Below are 18,569 nucleotides of genomic sequence, written 5' to 3' on the forward strand. Positions count from 1 at the left end.
TTAGTAAGCGGCCGTCATTGCAGCTATCATCTTTTCTTGCATCTGCTTCCTCACCCTTATCCTGAGAGATCATTGTTGTCGTCCTATCAGATAGCCGATTATAAACCTGATAGATCTCTACAAGAAATCAATAGCTGGTCTATTGGCCGAACTCACTTCTGTCTTGGAACCAAGGATGATGCTTCAGCAGAAAAGAAAGTTTTCTCTTGGTGGAATTGAAGAAACAGAACTTCCTGATACCCGGAGGGTCAGCGTGATGGGGGATACATTATCATCTCAAGAAAAGGTATCGTCTAATGCGAGCATGTGCTTCGAAGTGCAAGAAAACTCAGTTTCAAGAATGCCATAAAATGGATTAAGGATTTCAAATCAGGAGACAAAATGGTCTGCTGATATGGTGCTTTTTCATTTTGGCCTGTGGTAGCCCACCTGAGTCTGTGGCACATCAAAGAATGGGGCCAAGTCTGTGTTCAATTTCAAAGGCTCCATTAGTTCTTTCAGCGAGATCATCTCAATGGGCATTGACTTGAACCCATTTTCAATGAATTCACATTGGAAATATGAATTACCCACACATTTTTTTGGAGCCCTGGCCAAGTGGCAGCATCGATGGACTCAAGCATGGCAACAGTAGTGAGGTAGGCCCAGGATCGGGCAGTGTTTCGTTCTGCTCTGCATAAGGTCGGTACTGACTTGATGCACCTAACAACAACACAACAACAATCCGATTAAAAGGAGATGAAAATCTTAATATAGAGTCCTTTAAAACTTGCTGCAGGGTAAAGGAGAGATATGTATTTATAGAAAATTCTATGGAAAATACAACTGTGTAACCTTGGGATAGTCAGATAAGATATTTATTCAAGATGTATATTTCTCTTAGAAACAATTACTTTTGATATCTATTGAAAGCATCTCATCTGTCATTTAGGATAAAAACAGATTAAGCTTTTACTCAGTAATGAACCCAAAGCCTTTGCATTCTCTAGGCAGCTAACAGTGTGTGTCCGCTTGTAGAGAACTAACCGAAATTCTACACTGAATGAGAACTACAAGCCAAAGTAATGCTTTCTTTGAAAGGGAAATACGAGGAGGCTTCTAAAAGTATGTGGGGGGAACTGCATTCTCTCTTAATTCCATTTTCTCATGAACTTTTGAAGCCCCCTCATATGCTGAAGAAACAGTGAAAGTGAGAAAACATACCCCATTTCTAGAAACATGAGCTTGGGCTTCAGCAAAGAGCAGGAGAAAGATTCGGAGCAGAAGACTGGGTGTTGGAACGCTGCAGGGTCTCTGTTGATCATTTGGAGGAGTTTGCCCCTCCCTGGTGTTGTTGTTTACTTAATAGGAAAGAAGGACAAATGGAGATGGGGAACCCACGGAAGAAGTGGGAGAAGAGTGCTTTTACATTGAGGAGATTGCAATTAATGTCACCAAGCAAAATGTGTATTAATTGTTGAATGGAAAAGTAATTTGCTCATGTAAGCTTTCACTCCAGCTGCAATAAAAGATTCTGACAAAAATAAAACAAAGAATGCAAGGCTACTTAAGACAACTTGAGCAGAATGGTTCTGGGAGGTGAATGTTAACTGAGTGTAGCTGGGGGGCCATCTCTGCCCTCCTCTCTCCTTCCTAGGCCCAGCTCCAATCTCTTTTCTACTCTGGTCTTATTTTAATGTTGCATGTCAAAGAACTAAAATGCAATTCTTACTCCAGAACAACTCTTCATATGGTCCAGCCTCACAGTGGAGCATCATTATTGTTCAGTGCCTTTAAGCTGTTTCCAACTCATAGTGACCCTGTATAGTGTGTTTGAGGAGTGTTTGGTGAGTATGACCTGCTGACCTTGCAGTTCAAACCGACCTCGTGGTCCAGTGCATTATCCCCCAGTGCCCCACCAGGACTCAGCCTTATAAAGGAATGAAGGTGTAATCATGCGTCCACATTTTAGCTTGAGTGAAATAAGTCAGTTACAGAAGGACAAATATTGGATGTTCTACTTATATGAAATATCATTTTTTTAAAGGGAGGGGGGAAATTATAAAGACGTAAAGTTCATTGGTGGTTACCAGTGGCAGATGGTTGGGGGCTCGGGGAGAGGTACAGCTGAGCAGACACTCTGTTTCTGTTAAGGGTGGTAGAAACAGAAAAAAAGAAAAATTCCTAACTTTCTTTGTGTGATTTGGTTGAACGTTTATAGAGCAAATTGGTTTTCCATTCAACAGCTGACACAGATTTTGATTTGCAATGTAACAACAGTCTTCCCACATCTCCCTGTGGTCCTGTGTTCATTTATCCTTCTAGACCATGCCTCCTGCCTTCTGAGCTTTCTCTCAGGGCAAATGCTGCCTCTCTCGTCTCCTTTCGTTGACTGATCCATCGAGCGCACACCTCCCTGGTGTTCATGTTCATCTGATGTAGTTGTTCTTGTTATTGTAAGGGTCTTTGAGTCAGTTCTGACTCCTAGAGACCCTGTATAGGATTTCCAAGGAGCAGCTGGTGGGTTTGAACCGCCAACCTTGTAGTTAGCAGTCCAGTGCTTATCCTACAGTACCACACTAGGACTCCAATGTCCACCTTATAGGTCTATCCTGGTATGGTGCTGTAGGATAATCACTAGCAACAAGGTCAGTGGTTCAAATCTACCAGTTGCTCCTTGAAAACTCTATACAGGGTTGTTATGAGTCAGAACTGACTCAACAACACTTAACAACAACTGTTTGGCTGACAGTTGAACCATGGGGGTGAGTTCAGTCCCAAGCTTGAATGGCACTAAGGATCATAGTCTTGGAAGTTCCACCAGTTTCTTTCAGACCCGGAAGCTGGTGTTTTTTTTGTTGTTGTTGTTGTGATTTTGAGTTTTGTTCCACATTTTTCTCCCAGTCTATCCAGGACCCTCTGTTGTGACCCCTTTCCCAGAACAGTGGTAGCCTGTTCTCCAGGTCGCAGGGTTGAGGAGGCTGAGGGCCTGGTGACCCCTTAGTCCCTAGATCTCACTGTTGCCTTGCATCTTTGATTTTCTGCACTCTTCTTTCTCTGGACAGGGAACAATCAATAGTTGCATTTTAGATGGACAGTTATAAGCTCTTAAGACCTCCGTTGTTGTTCACCAAAGTAGTGTATAGGATCCTGGCTTTGTGAACTCTTTAATACCAGTTGACCTTGGTGTTCTCCAGCCCAGTGACTCATTCCTTCAAGGTGTTTGACTATGTCTAAGAAGTTTTCATAACTTTGTCCCCCATATGCGCTACTATATTCATGGGTGCCTTTACAGCACAGATAAAGGCATCAGTAGAACTATCATCTGTCTGACTTATATACTCAAGCTACAATGGGTGTTGTCCCATTCTCCTCCCCCGAACCATTCAGCCTGTGTGTCTTTCTATGTACCAACTCGTAGTTGATCCTTTCTACTGTCATTGCTGGATTGGGTACGGCAGAGTAGTCACTTTTGTTGTCTTTAACTCTTGTACTCCTCCAGTGTCTTCCTTTGCTTTCATCATTTTTGTGCTTAACTTCCCCTTCTTTTATATTGCTTTTCCCTGGGTGATGGAAAAGTCTGGAAATGGATAATGGTGATGTTTGACCAACATAATGAACACAATGTCACTGGATTGTACGTGTGAGGAATGTTGTAATAATGAGTGCCCTGTTACATATTGTTTGTTTGCCACACACACACAAAATGAAAATGGCAGGGGATTTCTTTAAGTAGCAGCAATGAAGAAAGCATTTCTCAAGCATTTATGCAAAATGATTTTCTCAAGCTCCCTGGTTTCAGCACACAAGCCCTCCACACCTTGCCTTTCTTCTTCATGGTCTTCAGCACTGTGTCCCCTCCGGAAGATGGAGAATGGAGATGGAACAGGCTGAGAGCCAACCACAGGCTGCCTGGTCACAAGCAGAGGCCTGCTTGATTCATGGACCAGTGGTTGGCCAGTTTAGTCAACTGCTGTCCAGTCAAGACCCAAGGGGAATGAGCTTCTAGTATATATTTGTATTTCTCCTACATTTTCCCCTTGATGTTCCCTGTCCATCAAAAGTATTTCTCGATGGCTTTATTAAGAATCTGTGACCTGCTTTGCTCTTTGAAGACCCGATTCAGGTTTGGATTTTTATTTCGTTTTTTTCTGACAGATGTGGGAGGAGGCTATCGCCTTGGGCAAAGAACTTGCCGAACAGTATGAAAATGAGATGTTTGATTATGAGCAACTCAGCGAGCTGCTGGTAGGTCTGTCTTTCTTTCCATTCAGCTGGACACAGGAGAACTCAGCTTGGTTTTCTAGACAGTCTGCCTTCCTAGGGTCATCCTCCATTCTGTCAGAGGGTGCGGGGACGGAGATGGTCTTGGTTTATTTCCTGATTAATTCTGGCCCTTGGATATCTACTTTTTATTCCTGAGTTAGCTTTTGGGACCAAACTCAAAGACATTTATGTGGCAGCCTATTTGAGTAAATATTTACAGTCTTGGAAACCCTATGAAGTAGTTCCACACTGTTCTACGAGGTCACCATCAGCTAGCATCGCCTTGGCCATAGTAATGTCAGGTTTTGGGTGGTTTTCTTGTTTTGTCTGTAACACCTGACCCATACCCATTTACTGAACAGTAAAGTCCTGCCGTGTTTCGGAAGAAAACCCATTCTAGTGGCTCCTCTTTAATTATTGAAAATACCCACGAATTAGAATTGGTTGCTGAATTTGGCTTTTGTGGCCAGCTGCCCTTGCTGAGTGGTCGGAGGCTGTGCAAGTAGAGTTAAGGGTAGGGTGTAACTCCTCCACCCACTGACATCTGCCAATGCCTCAAGATGCCACCAGGAGGAACCAGAAGAGCCGGTGCTCAAAGACTCGATCCAAACCCAAAAACACACTTCCTTTTTTTTTTTTTCCTTTCAGAAAAAACAGGCACAATTTTATGAAAACATTGTCAAAGTGATACGACCCAAGCCAGACTATTTTGCTGTCGGCTATTATGGACAAGGATTCCCCACATTCCTCCGGGTGAGTATTAATCCTTCTTCATCTGAGGCGAGACTGCTGCAGGAGAACCGTTGCCTTCTGTTGTGGGGAAGGACTTGGTTTGACTTTCTCCGCTTCTTCCCTAAAGCTTTGTGGTGAGCCTAGGGTGTACCAGAGACGGGATGCTCGTATCGTATAACATATAACCCGGCCATCTGATTCTTCCTCAAAGGCACTCTACTTCTGAGATTTATGTTTATTTCAAATGATGTGTGAAATCGGAAAAGGGAGTTTCATAGCTCGGGTGCTGGAAACTACAGATCCCTGTTCACTGCTGCTTACTTAATTTAGGATGGAATTATGGCTGGGTTCGAAACACAAGCCCTGGTCCCAGTAGGCATTTGAGGCCAAAGAGATAATTGTGTAAACAGATCTGATGTGCCTACCAGAAGAATTTTTCAAAGTTTCTCACAAATACACATTCTTGGGTGCCACTGGACAGCGTGTCACATTTGCCCGCCATTTTTTGTGGCATCTCTTGTGGACAAGTGGTTTTCTCTGCTCATACTGAGAGGCCAGGTATAGCTTCACAGGTTTAACGGGGACAGAAGCTGTTGTTAAGTGCCGTAGAGTCCAGTCCGTTTAAATCACAGTGACCCTGTGTTAAGGTTTCTGAGGAGAGCGGCTGGTGGGTTTGAACTGCCAACTTTGCAATTAGCAGTCCAGTGCTTATCCTACGGTGGCACACTAGGACTTCAAAGAGAGAGAAGAGAGAGAAGTAAAGAGAGTGAGAGAGAAATAGAGCGAGAGGGGAAGACAGAAGTAAGAGGAGGAGAGGGAGGTTAAATCATGGTGCCCGTGCCGGCCTGGTTGTGACCTAGGGTGTGGGCCCCCTGTGGACAGTGATCTGCCCATGAGTGAAGGTCATCACGTCTCCCTCTGTGGAGTGGTTATCCTGCATTCCTTGAGGCAGCGGCTGCCCTCACCACGTGGATGAAGTGACCAGGGACGGGGGGACACTTTGCAGTGTCCGCACCACAGTACGAATGCAGGGTTTTGTGTGGGCTTGGTTAATACTGAACCCACTCTGCCACTGCCCCTGAGTCATTCGTGGGGCTGCATTTACTACGCTTCACAGACCACCTGTCAGAGGTCACTCTGGCGAGTGCAGTTAAAATAAATAATGGGAGGCAGGTTTGGTGGGCTACTCTGAGAACCGACGGCTGGCCCTCTGCTTGTCTTTCTTGATTTCTTATTTGCACTCATGTTGATATTTATTATTTCCTCAAGGAACAAATAGCTTTGTTTCTATGTCTACTTCCCCCATTGTTTTTTGTGGTTGAAGGGACCACTTCAGAATGGGGAGTACTTGGCATTCTTACAAGATGTCCTCAGTATACTATCTGTAACTCACTCGTATTTTTCTACTAATCTTCATATACACTTTTATTATCATGTCTTTCTGCTGTCGTAAACCCTAATAAATGCACGCTGGCTTCATGGGAGCCTGTTAACACATTAAATCTTATTGGAAGAATTTCTGTAACGTTTAGTTTTTGGGTTGCCTTAAAACATGGCCACAGTGCATATTTATAGCTCTCATTAAGACGACTACATAGTACTTTGGTTTCTGTTTCACATTCATTTCTTTTAGAGAAATAGGACATTTTTCTAACATAATGGTGTTTTAAGACATACCTAAGCACAAAATGGGAGAGAAAAACACAATCGCTTCTTAAATGGTCCCTTCTGTAGTCATTAATAATAACGCAGATATGCTGGGACAAGACAAGGGGATGAGTTAATGAGTGCCTTAGGGTCCCGCTTTACCTTTTTGAAAATTAATTCATTAGAAAATTTCATCTTCATGCTGAGTCAATAGGAGATAAATATATAAATATGCACCAATACACTTGTCTCATCTCCCCCGTCCCCTGACCCATTCTGTCCTCTTGTACTCACCCCACCCCCAGCATCTGTCCAGAACTTATGACGGACAAGCCAAGGGTGCTAATGGACCCTTCCACAATGGCCCGGATTGGAAGCACCCATGCAACTAAGTCCCACCATGGCCAGTAGGACCACCCAGTCCCTGTGCTCTGTACCTACCTAGTATTTGCCCAGTTCTATACCTTACTGCTGCCTTTGAGTTGTGGTGTTGGAGGAGAATACTGAAAGTGCCATGGACTGCCCAAAGAACCAATAGATCTGTTTTGGAAGAAGTGCAGCCAGAGTGCTCCTTGGAGGCCAGGATGGCTAAGCTTCGTTTCTCCTACTTTGGACATATTGTCCGGAGGAAACAATTGTTGGAGAAGAATGTCATGCTGGGTAAGGTGGAGGGTAAGAGAAAAAGAGGAAGACCTCTAAGGAGATGGAATGGCCAGGTGGCATCATTGATGGCGTCAAGTGTGGCAGCGGTAGTGAGGTTGGCCCAGGATCGGACATTGTTTCGTTCTGCTGTGCATGGGGTCGCTATGAGTCGGTTCCGACTCGATGGCACCTGACAACAACAACATACCTTACTGCAGGTTTGTGTAGGTTCAGGCATCTCTAGCATAGGTTGGGGTGGGTCAGGGTCAGGAGGCTTCAAACCCCACGATAGCATGTCAGGGTCTTCTCCACTACCTTGGCGTTCAGTGCCACCTGCTGACTCAGTAGAAGGATGGGGAATCCTGAGAGAATATGTAAGGAATAAAGTAGGCATGGGGGTGTGCTGTGGAGTTGGTTCTGACTCATAGTGACCCTGTATAGGGTTTCCGAGGCTGTAAATCCTGAGGCAGAAAGCCTCATTTTTCTCCCACAGAACCACAGGTAGTTTCGAACTGCTGACCATGAGATTAGCAGCCTAACTCATAACCACCATGCTAGCAGAGCTCCTTAATGAAGAAAGTAGACCTACTCAATGCCCTGAAGCCTTCCCCCCGATCTAGAACAACCCCCCAGTAGACTCTCCAGCGTCTGATGCCTGGAGTTGACAAGAGTGTTCACTGAGGTGGGCACAACCCCATCATCAGAGGGAGCACTCTCTTCATCCATCCATTCATTATCCCCATCTTCATAAGGGCGCATTCTGTTCTTCCATTCCTTATTATCCCCGTCCTCGGAGGGAGAACTCTGTTCTTCCATTCATTCATTATCTTAGCAACAACTCTGAGAAGCTCTACTCCCTTCTCCATCCTTCACCATCAGGGGAGGCCAGTGGCCTGAGAGCTAATCTGCCTGGATCCCTTCCCCCCTCTCAGGTGTGTCTCCCAGGAGGCATCTCTGGGATGTTGTTGTTGTTACGTGTTCTCAAGTCAGCTCCTACTCATAGCAACACCAAACACAACAGAACAAATCACTGCCTGGTCCTACACCTTCCTCACAAAGATTACGTTAAACCCTCTTGTTGCTGCCACTGCATCATCTGGGATGGTCGTGCTCACCTCTGAGACCCCCATCTTAGTGCCAACATCTCTCAGACTTCCTTGTGGCTGGATGAAAACGTAGTTAGGTGCCAACCTGCCTGACTCCTTTGTTCTTTGCAGTGATCCCAGGCCTATTGTTTTATGCATTCCAATGGCTCTGTTAGTCTTCTCTAGATGTTTCTTTGATTGTCACTGTTCAGACTAACTTATCTGCATCCCAGTAAAATTGTGTTCAGAGTTGACCAAGTAGCATTAACTTAACAAGTATGTGTTCTTGTGTCCTTGATTAATAAGAACCACACAATTACAAGTCGTTCTTAAATTAAATGACATTTCAAAAATTAGTATTTTGAAGACCAATGCATGTGTGTGTGAACTTCCCCCACCCCCCCAAACTTTCCTCCATGATGTTTGTTATTTAATGACTGTTGTTGTTTTTAGGGGAAAGTTTTCATTTACCGAGGGAAAGAGTACGAACGCCGGGAAGATTTTGAAGCTCGACTGTTAACGCAGTTTCCAAATGCTGAGAAAATGAAGACAACGTCTCCACCAGGCGAGGACATTAAAGGCTCCCCTGGCCAGTGTATCCTTGAAGATGGACATGGTGGACAGTAGGGTGTTCGGTGGTGGACAGTAGTCCACCGTATTGTGGACGGGCGGGTGTTCGGGGTTGATGTCCCTTCTGCCTTATCTATTGTTCCTTAACCAGGTTTCCTCCTCAGACATCCAGTGTTTCACAGTAAAACCCAAACTTGATTTGCCCCCGAAATTTCACAGGCCAGTTTCAGAGCAAATTCTCAGGTAACTATTCTGTTTTTCTTACCCAACAGGAGGATGGACGGAAGTGAAACACACATGACTCTGGCTAATAATTTCCCTTTGAAAGCTTGGATGTTAGCTTTCTGTTAGTTTTGCAGGAGCCCTTTTGTGTGCTCTGTTTCATTGTGTTGAACGTGTGTGGTTTGGGTGAAAGTTCCGGAGCGCGGTTGTTTCCTAGTCTACAAAGTACCCGTATTTTGTTTGGGGACATGGGTTCTAAATCCCTGATTGCATCACTACACTTCCCACTTCCTTCTGGATTCCCTTTTTCTGCCTTATTCACTTTGTTTTGAGGTGAATGCCTCCTTTGGTCTCCCTGGTGTGGTGCTGTGGGTTAATGCTCTGGACTGCAAAGTCTCTTTGAACTGCAAGGTCAGTGGTTGAAGCTCACCAGCCATTCCTCAGAAACCCTATACAGGGTTGTTATGAGTTAGAACCTACTTGAAGGTACTTAACAACATTAATGGATAATTGTTCTGAGGAGCAAGTTCCTTATGCTCTTATTCCCTTTATAGGCCTGTCTGTTGTTTGGCTGAAAGGTGATCCTCGGGGGTAGATTCAGTTCCACATTTGAAGGGTCCATCCAAGGGAAGCAAGTTATCTTCAGTGCCTGAAAGGGTGTTGGAAGACATGAATACATGAGGCGGGGGGGAGGAGGTGGAGGATGTCTAGTCTCATAGATCCACAGAGTGGCTTCCAGTCCCTGCAAACCACCTGCCATGGAGTGCGCTCTGGCCCATGATGACCCCATGTGTGTCCGAGTAGAAATGTGCTCCATACGGTTTTCAGGGGTGGACATTTCAGAAGTGGATCACATGACCTTTCCACTGAGACATTTCTGGGTGGAGTCGAACCTCCAGCCTTTTGGTTCACAGCCGAGCACATGCACCGTGTGCCCACCCCAGGGCTTACCGATCCCCCGCAGACCTTTTCACTGGTGCCCAAGCCCTGCCCTACACCCAGCAACTCCACGTAAGTCCCACTGCTTTAGATGAAGGAAAGGGGTACAGTGAAGAGCCCGAAGTGGTGTGCATTCAACCGCTAACCATAAGGTCAGTGGTTGGAACCCACCAGCCGCACTGCACCTAGCCCACACCTGCCTCTGTTGTCCCCGTCCCCAGGGGCAGAAGGTGGACAGCTGTTTCAGCATGCCTGTGTTCGTGTGGCTGTGACACATAGTAACCTGAAGCTTGTGGTTGTTAAGTGCCATCAAGTTGGTTCTTACTCATAGCCACCCTGTAGAGGGTTTCTGAAAAGCAGCTGGTTGGTTTGAACTGCTGACCTTGTGGTCAGCAGACCAAGGCGTACACCGCACCAGGAGTCCAAGGAAAGATCTGTAATTGTGAAGTGCCTTTAGTCAGTTCCAACTCACAGCGGCCCTGTGTAACAAGTTTCCGAGGAGTGGCTGACGGGTCCTGGAGACAACAAGAAACTCAGACATTGAGCTCTCTAGCATCTTCCCTCTCTCCTTCACTTCACCTTCTCTGCCTTGGCCTGTCTCACTTTCACTCTGTATTTCTTCTCCCTTGAGGCTTGGCAGGGACCAGGCAGAGACACAAACTCAAGTTCATTTGTTTCCACCTGCCAATATCTCTCTTCTGAGGTTGGTGGTGAGAAGAGATGGCACCTTTCTCTTCCCATCCAAGCTGAGCATGCTTTCTGGGTTGTGGTGACCTCTCCCGAGGCTAGACCCCCACATCCAAAAGCAAATGAGCTGCTTTTTAAGCTGAATGTCTCAAGATGTGTGTGTCTGTGTCCAGTTTTTACAGGGTGAATGAGGTACAGCGATTTGAATATTCTCGGCCGATCCGGAAAGGAGAGAAAAACCCAGACAATGAATTTGCAGTAAGTAAATAAATTAAGCAATCAATTGATTGATCAAACATACTACCAACAATAAAACTGCCCGTGGAAAAACAAGGGTTCCAGCCTTCCCGCAGAGTGAAATGTCTTTATCTCTTCATGTGTGGACCCTAGTGTTTTGTTTATTTACATTCAGTGAGCAGGGAACATCTCACCAAGTCTGTCACGACGATAAGGATGCTAACAAAGAGACTAGTGGTGGATTTATGGGTTAAGCATTGGGTTAATAACTGCAAGATCGGTAGTTCAAACCCACCAGCTGCTCCACAAGAGAAAGCAGAGACTGTCTGCTGACATAAAGAGTTACAGCCTTGGAAACCTTAAGGGGAAGTTCTACTTTGTCCTGTAGGGGTTAGTGTGAGTGGGACTCAACTCGAAGACAGCAAGTTTGTTTCTTGGGGGGCTAGTTAGTGCTTTCACATGCTTGGTCACACCTCCCTTCCCTTCCTGTGTGTCTACCTGGTGCTTCCCCTGCACCCTGAGTTCCGTGTGCAGAGATGGGGTACTGTCTCCAGGTGACAGGGCAGGCAGGTGTGAGCAGGAGCAGAGGGTCCTGAGTCTGTTTCCGCATCCAAGGCCTGATGCCTGACGTTTGCTGCAGTGCCCTACCTGCACCGTGTGTGTCTCTGGGCCCGGGAGTTCACTGTTATGGGGTGTTCTGTGTACTATAGGATGCTAAGCAACATCCCTGACTCCTTCCCACTAGAAGTCAAAACCCCATGAGATCTGATTTGATTCCAAACTCACAGCAACCTGGCAGGACAGGGTAGAACTGCCCCATAGGGTTTCATATGGAAGCAGACAGCGCATCTTTTTTCTTGGAGTGGCTGGCGGGTTTGAACTGCGAGTTTTTTGGTTAGCAGCTGGACAATTTAACCCCTGTGCCACCAGGGCTCACTGGGTGCCAGTACCCACCAACCGTGTGAGGACTGAAATGTCTCCAGACTTACCTAACGTCCCCATTGAAAACCCCTGCATAACCGGAGTGGAAATACGAACAGGTTCTTGGAGCTGCGTTAAAAATAGGCACGCACTGGCTTTATAGATTCCACCGCTATAAGGCCGGGAAAATTGGTGTAGTGCTATAGGATAAGCACTGGACTGCTAGCCAAGAGGTTGAAGGTTCAAACCCACTAGCTGTTCCCCAGAAAGCATTCACAGGGTCGCTATGAGTCTGAACAGACTCAACAGCACTTAACAACAACAACAATAAAGCACAGCTTTTTAAAAAATGAGTGGGTTTTTTTTCCTGCTGCACTGATGTCTCCTTGAGAACACCCCATTCAGCCCCGTCTCTCAGAAGGCCTTTGGAGACCCCAGGAGACCCCCAGCCTGCAGGGTGCAGTAGTTTAAAAGTGAACCCCAGGCAGTTTTATTGTTGTCAGACCTCAGGTGAAGCTGGGAGCCTTTACAAAAGGGTGACTTCAATCAGCATTCCCATGTGCAGCCTGTGAATCTCCGGTCACATCTGGGAAGTAACCCCAGGGAACTCCCAGCCTGCCCTGTGCCCAGAGTCCTCCAGTGTCAAATCAGTTTGTGCCAGCTGATTTCTCCAGTTCTTACCCCGACTCCTGGCAACCCCTGTGTCAGAGTAGGACTGTGCTCACAGGGTTCTCAGTGGGTGAGTTTTCATAAGTAGATTCCATTCATGGTGCCCTGTGTGTGTCAGAGTAGAACTGTGCTCACAGGGTTCTCAGTGGATGGTTTTTCATAAGTAGATCCCACTCATGGTGCCCCCGTGTGTGTCAGAGTAGAACTGTGCTCACAGGGTTCTCAGTGGATGATTTTTCATAAGTAGATTCCATTCATGGCGCCCCCATGTGTGTCAGAGGAGACCTGTGCTCCACAGAAAAATCTCAGTGGGTGATTTTTCGTAAGTAGATTCCACTCATGGTGCCCTGTGTGTGTCAGAGTAGAACTGTGCCCACAGGGTTCTCAGTGGATGATGTTTCATAAGTAGATTCCACTCCTGGTACCCCTGTTTGTGTGAGAGTAGAACTGTGCTCACAGGGTTCTCAGTGGGTGATTTTTCATAACTAGATCCCACTCATGGTGCCCCGTGTATGTCAGAGGAGAACTGTGCCCACAGGGTTCTCAATGGATGATTTTTCAAACGTAACTCACCAGACCTTTTTTCTGAGGCCCCTCTGGGTGAATCTGAACCTCGAACCTTTGGCTAATTATTTGCACTCCCCAGGCGCACCTCTCCATTCTTACCTGATTCAGTCACTGCGGCATTGTCTGTAACAGCAGGGGTGGAGGCAGCCTAGGTCCCTCTCTCTCTGGACACCGGGAAGTGAGGGGGGCAGCTTTGTGACCACCATGACTGCAGGAATACCATTCTTTCTGCCTGTCTCTGGGCTGTGGGATTGATAAGCAGTTGGTGAGTCCCCCTAGCCTTTCACATCTGGCAAGCATGAATATTCGTGTGCTGTAAGAAACCAATGCAAGGAGGTCAGGCACTGCCCAAGGATGAGGAGGTGATTGCGGGCAAGGCTAAGAATAGCTGGGACTCCTTCATGGCCCCAAATCCCTTCATGGCTCCTTCACAGCCCCAAATCCCTTCATGGCCCCGTTAGGTCCTCACTCAGGGATGAGGGTCCAGTGGCGCCAGATATACTCCTTCAGGTGCTTGACAAAGCTGCGGGCTTCCAGGTAAGTATCTGAAGTCTCAGCTCCTAGGGAACCTGGTATCAATGGCAGGGACAGGGAGACCAGGAGCTCTCTCCATGGGGCTGGATGGCCCCAAACACTGCAGGGGTGAAGCTCTTGCAGCCAAGAGGGGGGTGTCAGGCAGAGAAAGTGCCCATGTGAGCAGAGCTGGGGGTAAATCCTAGGGTGTGGGTGGGAGGAGCCCCCCTGGTGTGCTCGGAAACTCACCCTACCAGCTCCAATTCTGTGGCACGTGCCTAAGGGTGCTGTCCCCATGAGACTAAGGACTGTTGGCTTGGGGTAGGGGAGGCCTTGCCCTGTGTCCCCAAGACTTTGGCCCAGTCCTTCCTCTTCTTTCCTGTGGAATCTAAGAGGCCTGGAAAGATTTGTTCCACTTTAGACATTCTTCTTGTAAGTTGCCACCGAGCAGATTCCAACCCATATCGAGCCCACATGACAAACTAGATCATCTTTATAGGAGCGGATCGCCAGGACTTTCCCCTGCAGAACTTCTGAGTTGGTTTGAACTGCCAGTCCTTCAGTTAGCAGCAGAGCGCTTAAACCACAGCACCACCAGAGATCGTTTTAGACATTCCCTACCTAGTGTGGCGCTGTAGGATAAGCACTGAACCGCTAACCACAAGGTCAGCAGTTCAAACTAAGAAACTGCTCTTTGGAAACCTTATACAGAGCTGCTGTGAGTCGGAACTGACTTGAGGGCAGTTAACAACAACAACATTCCCATCTACAGGAGCCCTGGGGGCTCAGTGGATTGAACCAGTGGGCTGCTAACCACAAGACTAGCAATTCAAACCCACCAGCCTTTCCTTGGGAAAACAATTTCAGTATGGAAAGCCTACTGAGCAGTTCTCTGGCCTGTGGGGGTCACTAGGGGTCAGCATTCACTTGAGGACAGTGAGTTTGGATTGCTGTTTTTAGGAGCCACTGAGTTGGTACCGACTCACAGCAACCCGATGCACAACAGAATGAAACACTGCTCGGTTCTGCATCAACCTCACAATTATTGGTATGCCGGAGTCCATTGCAGCTGCCACTGTGCCAATCCATCTCATTTTTTCCGACCCTCCACTCTACCAAACATAATCTCCTTCTCCAGTGACTGGTCCCTCCTGACAATATGTCTGAAATATGAAAGACGAAGTCTGGCCATCCTGGCTTCCAAGGAGCACTCTGGCTGCACTTCTTCCAACACTTACCTGTTTGTTCTTTTGGCAGCCCATGGCACTTTGAATATTCTCCAACACAACTCAAATGCATCAATTCTTCTACGGTCTTCCTTATTCCTTGTCCAAGTTTCACATGCATCTGTGGTTTTTGAAAACACCATGGTTTGGGTCAGGTACACCTTAGTCCTCAAACTGACATGACGTCTTTGCTCTTGACCACGTTAAAGAGATCATGTCCAGCAGATTTTTGTAATGCATTTGTTTGATTTTTGACTACGGCTTCCATGAGTGTTGATGTCAGAAAGTTACTGAAAATTGGACATGTGCATCAAGAGATGCAGGATTCACAGCTTATCCTTAGAGAGCTGTTGAGTTGAATTTATTGGCCTGAAATAATGGTTTGCAGTAGGTTATGAAGAATAACAAAAAACAACGAAACCCACTGACACCGAGGCTACTGCAACTTACAGAGACCCTATGGGACAGAGCAGAGCCGCTCCATAGGATTTCCAAGGCTGTAATCTCTCACAGAATGCAGATTAGAAAATGGTATTTTCATGAATTATGTGGTGGTGGTGGTGTACCATGGAGTCGGTTCCGACTCATAGTGACCCTGTAGAGGGTTTCCAAGGCTGTAAATCTTTATGGGAGCAGAAAGCCTCCCACGGAACTGCTGATAGTTTTGAACTAGCTGACCTTGAGGTTCGCAGTCCGATTCGTAACCACTACGCTACCAGAGAAAGCTCCTTAAATATATGTACTCCTTTAATACTAAGTAAGGTGTCCTGGTGTGGCACTGTAGGATAAGCACTGGACTACTCACCATGAGGTTGAGAGTTCAAACCCACCAGCTGCTCCTCAGAAACCCTATTCAGGGTCACAGTGAGTTGGAGCTGACTCGACGGCACTTAACAATAACAAGGTGTCTTAAACAATAAGTAATACTTCCTTTACATTTTCATCTTTAGATAGTGGGCAGTTTTCTCTTCCCTTCTATGTCCATATCTTTATTTTAATATAAACATATATTACTATTGTTATTGTTAATTGTCGTCAAGTTGATTTAGACTCATGCCGACCGCATGTATCAGAGTGGAACTGTGCTCCACACGCTTTTCAGTGGCTTTGCGAAGCAGATCACCAGGCCTGTCTTCCGCAGCACTTCTGTGTGGGTTGTAGCCACCAGTCTTCCAGCTAGTCATCCCATCAGTACCACCCGGAACCTGACCTGCCTTCGTTGTTGTTGTGTGCCATTGATTTGATTCTAGCTCATCAGGACCCTCTCGGACAGTGTACCTAGAACTAGCCTGTAAGGTTTTCTAGGCTGTTACAAGAGCAGTTGGACTGTTATGCCCTCCTGCATTGATCTCCTTCAAGAGCAAACCGAGCAACCCGCCGGCATCCTCCTGCTAACAGTGTTGTCGTCTTCTCCTTTCTGCAGAATATGTGGATCGAGAGAACCATATACATGACGGCATATAAGCTGCCTGGGATTTTAAGGTGGTTCGAGGTCAAATCAGTTTTCATGGTAAGCATGCCTCCTGTAAAGATGAAGGTATTTATTGTCCATTACCCAACCTTATGCAACTGGATGTACCCACTCCCCTGCAGGCAGCATGCCCACTGTAAACTAACGCTAGGTCACCAGAAAGCAGAACTCACATTTCATTCCCTGTTACTGTTGTTGTTGTTGTTAAGGGCCATTGAGTCAGTTCCTGTCTAGGGTTCCTGTGGAGCAACTGGTGAGCTTGAACTGCTGATCCTGTGGTTCAAACTGACTTTACAGTCCAGCACATTAACCTGCAGTGCCACACCAGGACTCCTATGGTGGTGGTGGTTATGTGCCGTGGAGTCTGTTTCCACTCATAGTGACCCTGCGATAGGGATTCTGAGGCTGTAAATCTTTACAGGACCAGAAAACCTCATCTTTCTCCTGCGGAACAGCTGGTAGTTTCAAACTGCTGATCCTGAGGTTAGCAGCTCGATTTATAACCACTAGGCTAGCAGAGCTCCTATGTTGTTGTTAGGTGTCATCGAGTCGGTACTGACCCATAGTGACCCTCTGCACAACAGAATGAAACACTGCCCAGTCCTGGGCCAACTTCACAATTGTTGCCACACTTGAGCCCATTGATGCTGTCTCTTTGCCAGTCCATCTCACTAGGAAATCTCCTGTAGTGTATTTAAATTCAGACATCTCTGGGATGCTTGGCAAGCTCTTTCAGCCAACTCCAGGAGAAGTTTCAGACTAGTTCTAATTTACATAAACGTTTATGGCTCATTCTTACTGATGTCTTTATTGCTATTTACATGACAAACAGCTTGATTAATAGTACTTGGCTCATTTTAAGTAAAAATAGCTAGAGAATATACCCCTCCCCAGCATTTTTTTTTATTATTATTATAATGATTTGCATCTAATTAACTGAACTTTGCTTTGCCTCCTGGTGAGCTATGGGGCAGTTTCATATACATGAATCCAATTCCATCTATGGGAACATCAGGGCAAAAAGCTCTGAATGAAGTTGACTTGGTTGGTGTCTAGCACCATCTGCTCAGAGTGGCGAGGTTGTAGGCAGGGAGACCTCTTGAGAGGGTTGTAGCGTGGTCTGAACCTCTCTTCCCAGCCTTGTTTCCTTCCCTTGTTCTCATCACTCCTGCGGTTCCAAACTCCCCGTCACTTCATGAGTGAGCCCCCAGTTTTCCAAGATGGCGCCACTTCCTTCCCTCTGCCCTTTTGGAGCTGACTGTCTGCCCCTCTGCCCCTTGGCTCTTCTCTTTCTTCTTTTCTCATTTATTTTTGGTGGAAACACACACATAACAAAACGTTCGCCCACTCAGCATTTCCTCCATTTATGGTTCTCCATGGCATGGACCTGGTGTGACACTACAGGATAAAGCTCTGGACCACAAGGTCAGTTTGAACCGCAAAGTCAGCGGTTCAAACCCACCAGCCGCTCCTCAGAAACCCTATACAGGGTCGCTATGAGTAGCAATCATCTCGACACACTTAGCAACAACAAATGGCATCAGGAACATTCTTTGTCCATCACCGTTCTGGTTCTTGCTATGTATTGTTCACCACCAGTGACTGACGCTGTCTGTTCTCTGAATGTCTCCTTGGTGTCTTAGACTTACTATTGTCAGTTTAGGGACCCTGGTGGCGCAATAGTTGAAGCTTTGGGCCATTAACCAAACCCCCCAGCCACTCCTCAGTCGGAAGATGAGGCCGTCTTCTTCCATAAAGATTTGCAGCTTCAGGAAACCTATGGGGCGGTTGTGCTGTCTCCCACAGGGCCGCTGTGAGTCAGAATTGCCTCGGGGGAAGTGGTTGGGTTGTCAGTTTGATCTCATCACGAATTGGGCTGCTAACCTCAAGGTCGGCAGTTCAACACTACCAGCTTGTTCCGCTGGAGAAAGATGAGGCTTTCAGCTCCTGTAAAGATTTACAGCCTCGGAAACCCTGTGCAGGGTCACTATGAGTCGAAACTGACTCCACAGTACTTAAAAACAAAAACAACAGGTAATTCTTTAAAGAACACACTGCTCAAGGTCAGCATTCCTTACTGGCTGAGCTGAACGATTTAACTTCTAGTTGGTTCCATGAAGTGGCTTATGCTAGGACTTGAAGATGATCTCAGGTAGTAAATTTGGGGCTTCCTCGTGGGGTGCTTATCACGTCTGT

At 46.5% G+C, this 18,569-nt stretch overlaps 1 protein-coding gene across 1 annotated transcript in view; it reads left to right on the forward strand.

Moving 5' to 3' along the window:
- Positions 1-18,569, forward strand: part of DOCK1 (dedicator of cytokinesis 1) — a 576,252-nt gene that overhangs the window by 515,734 nt on the left and 41,949 nt on the right. The window contains exons 40-45 of the mRNA XM_006867474.1: positions 4,138-4,227; positions 4,894-4,998; positions 8,805-8,946; positions 9,086-9,164; positions 10,943-11,027; positions 16,326-16,412. Coding sequence (XP_006867536.1) covers positions 4,138-4,227; positions 4,894-4,998; positions 8,805-8,946; positions 9,086-9,164; positions 10,943-11,027; positions 16,326-16,412 — 588 coding nt within the window. The remainder of the gene's footprint in view (positions 1-4,137; positions 4,228-4,893; positions 4,999-8,804; positions 8,947-9,085; positions 9,165-10,942; positions 11,028-16,325; positions 16,413-18,569) is intronic.

The sequence above is a fragment of the Chrysochloris asiatica genome, unplaced genomic scaffold, assembly GCF_000296735.1.
Source record: "Chrysochloris asiatica unplaced genomic scaffold, ChrAsi1.0 scaffold00105, whole genome shotgun sequence".
NCBI lineage: Eukaryota > Metazoa > Chordata > Mammalia > Afrosoricida > Chrysochloridae > Chrysochloris > Chrysochloris asiatica.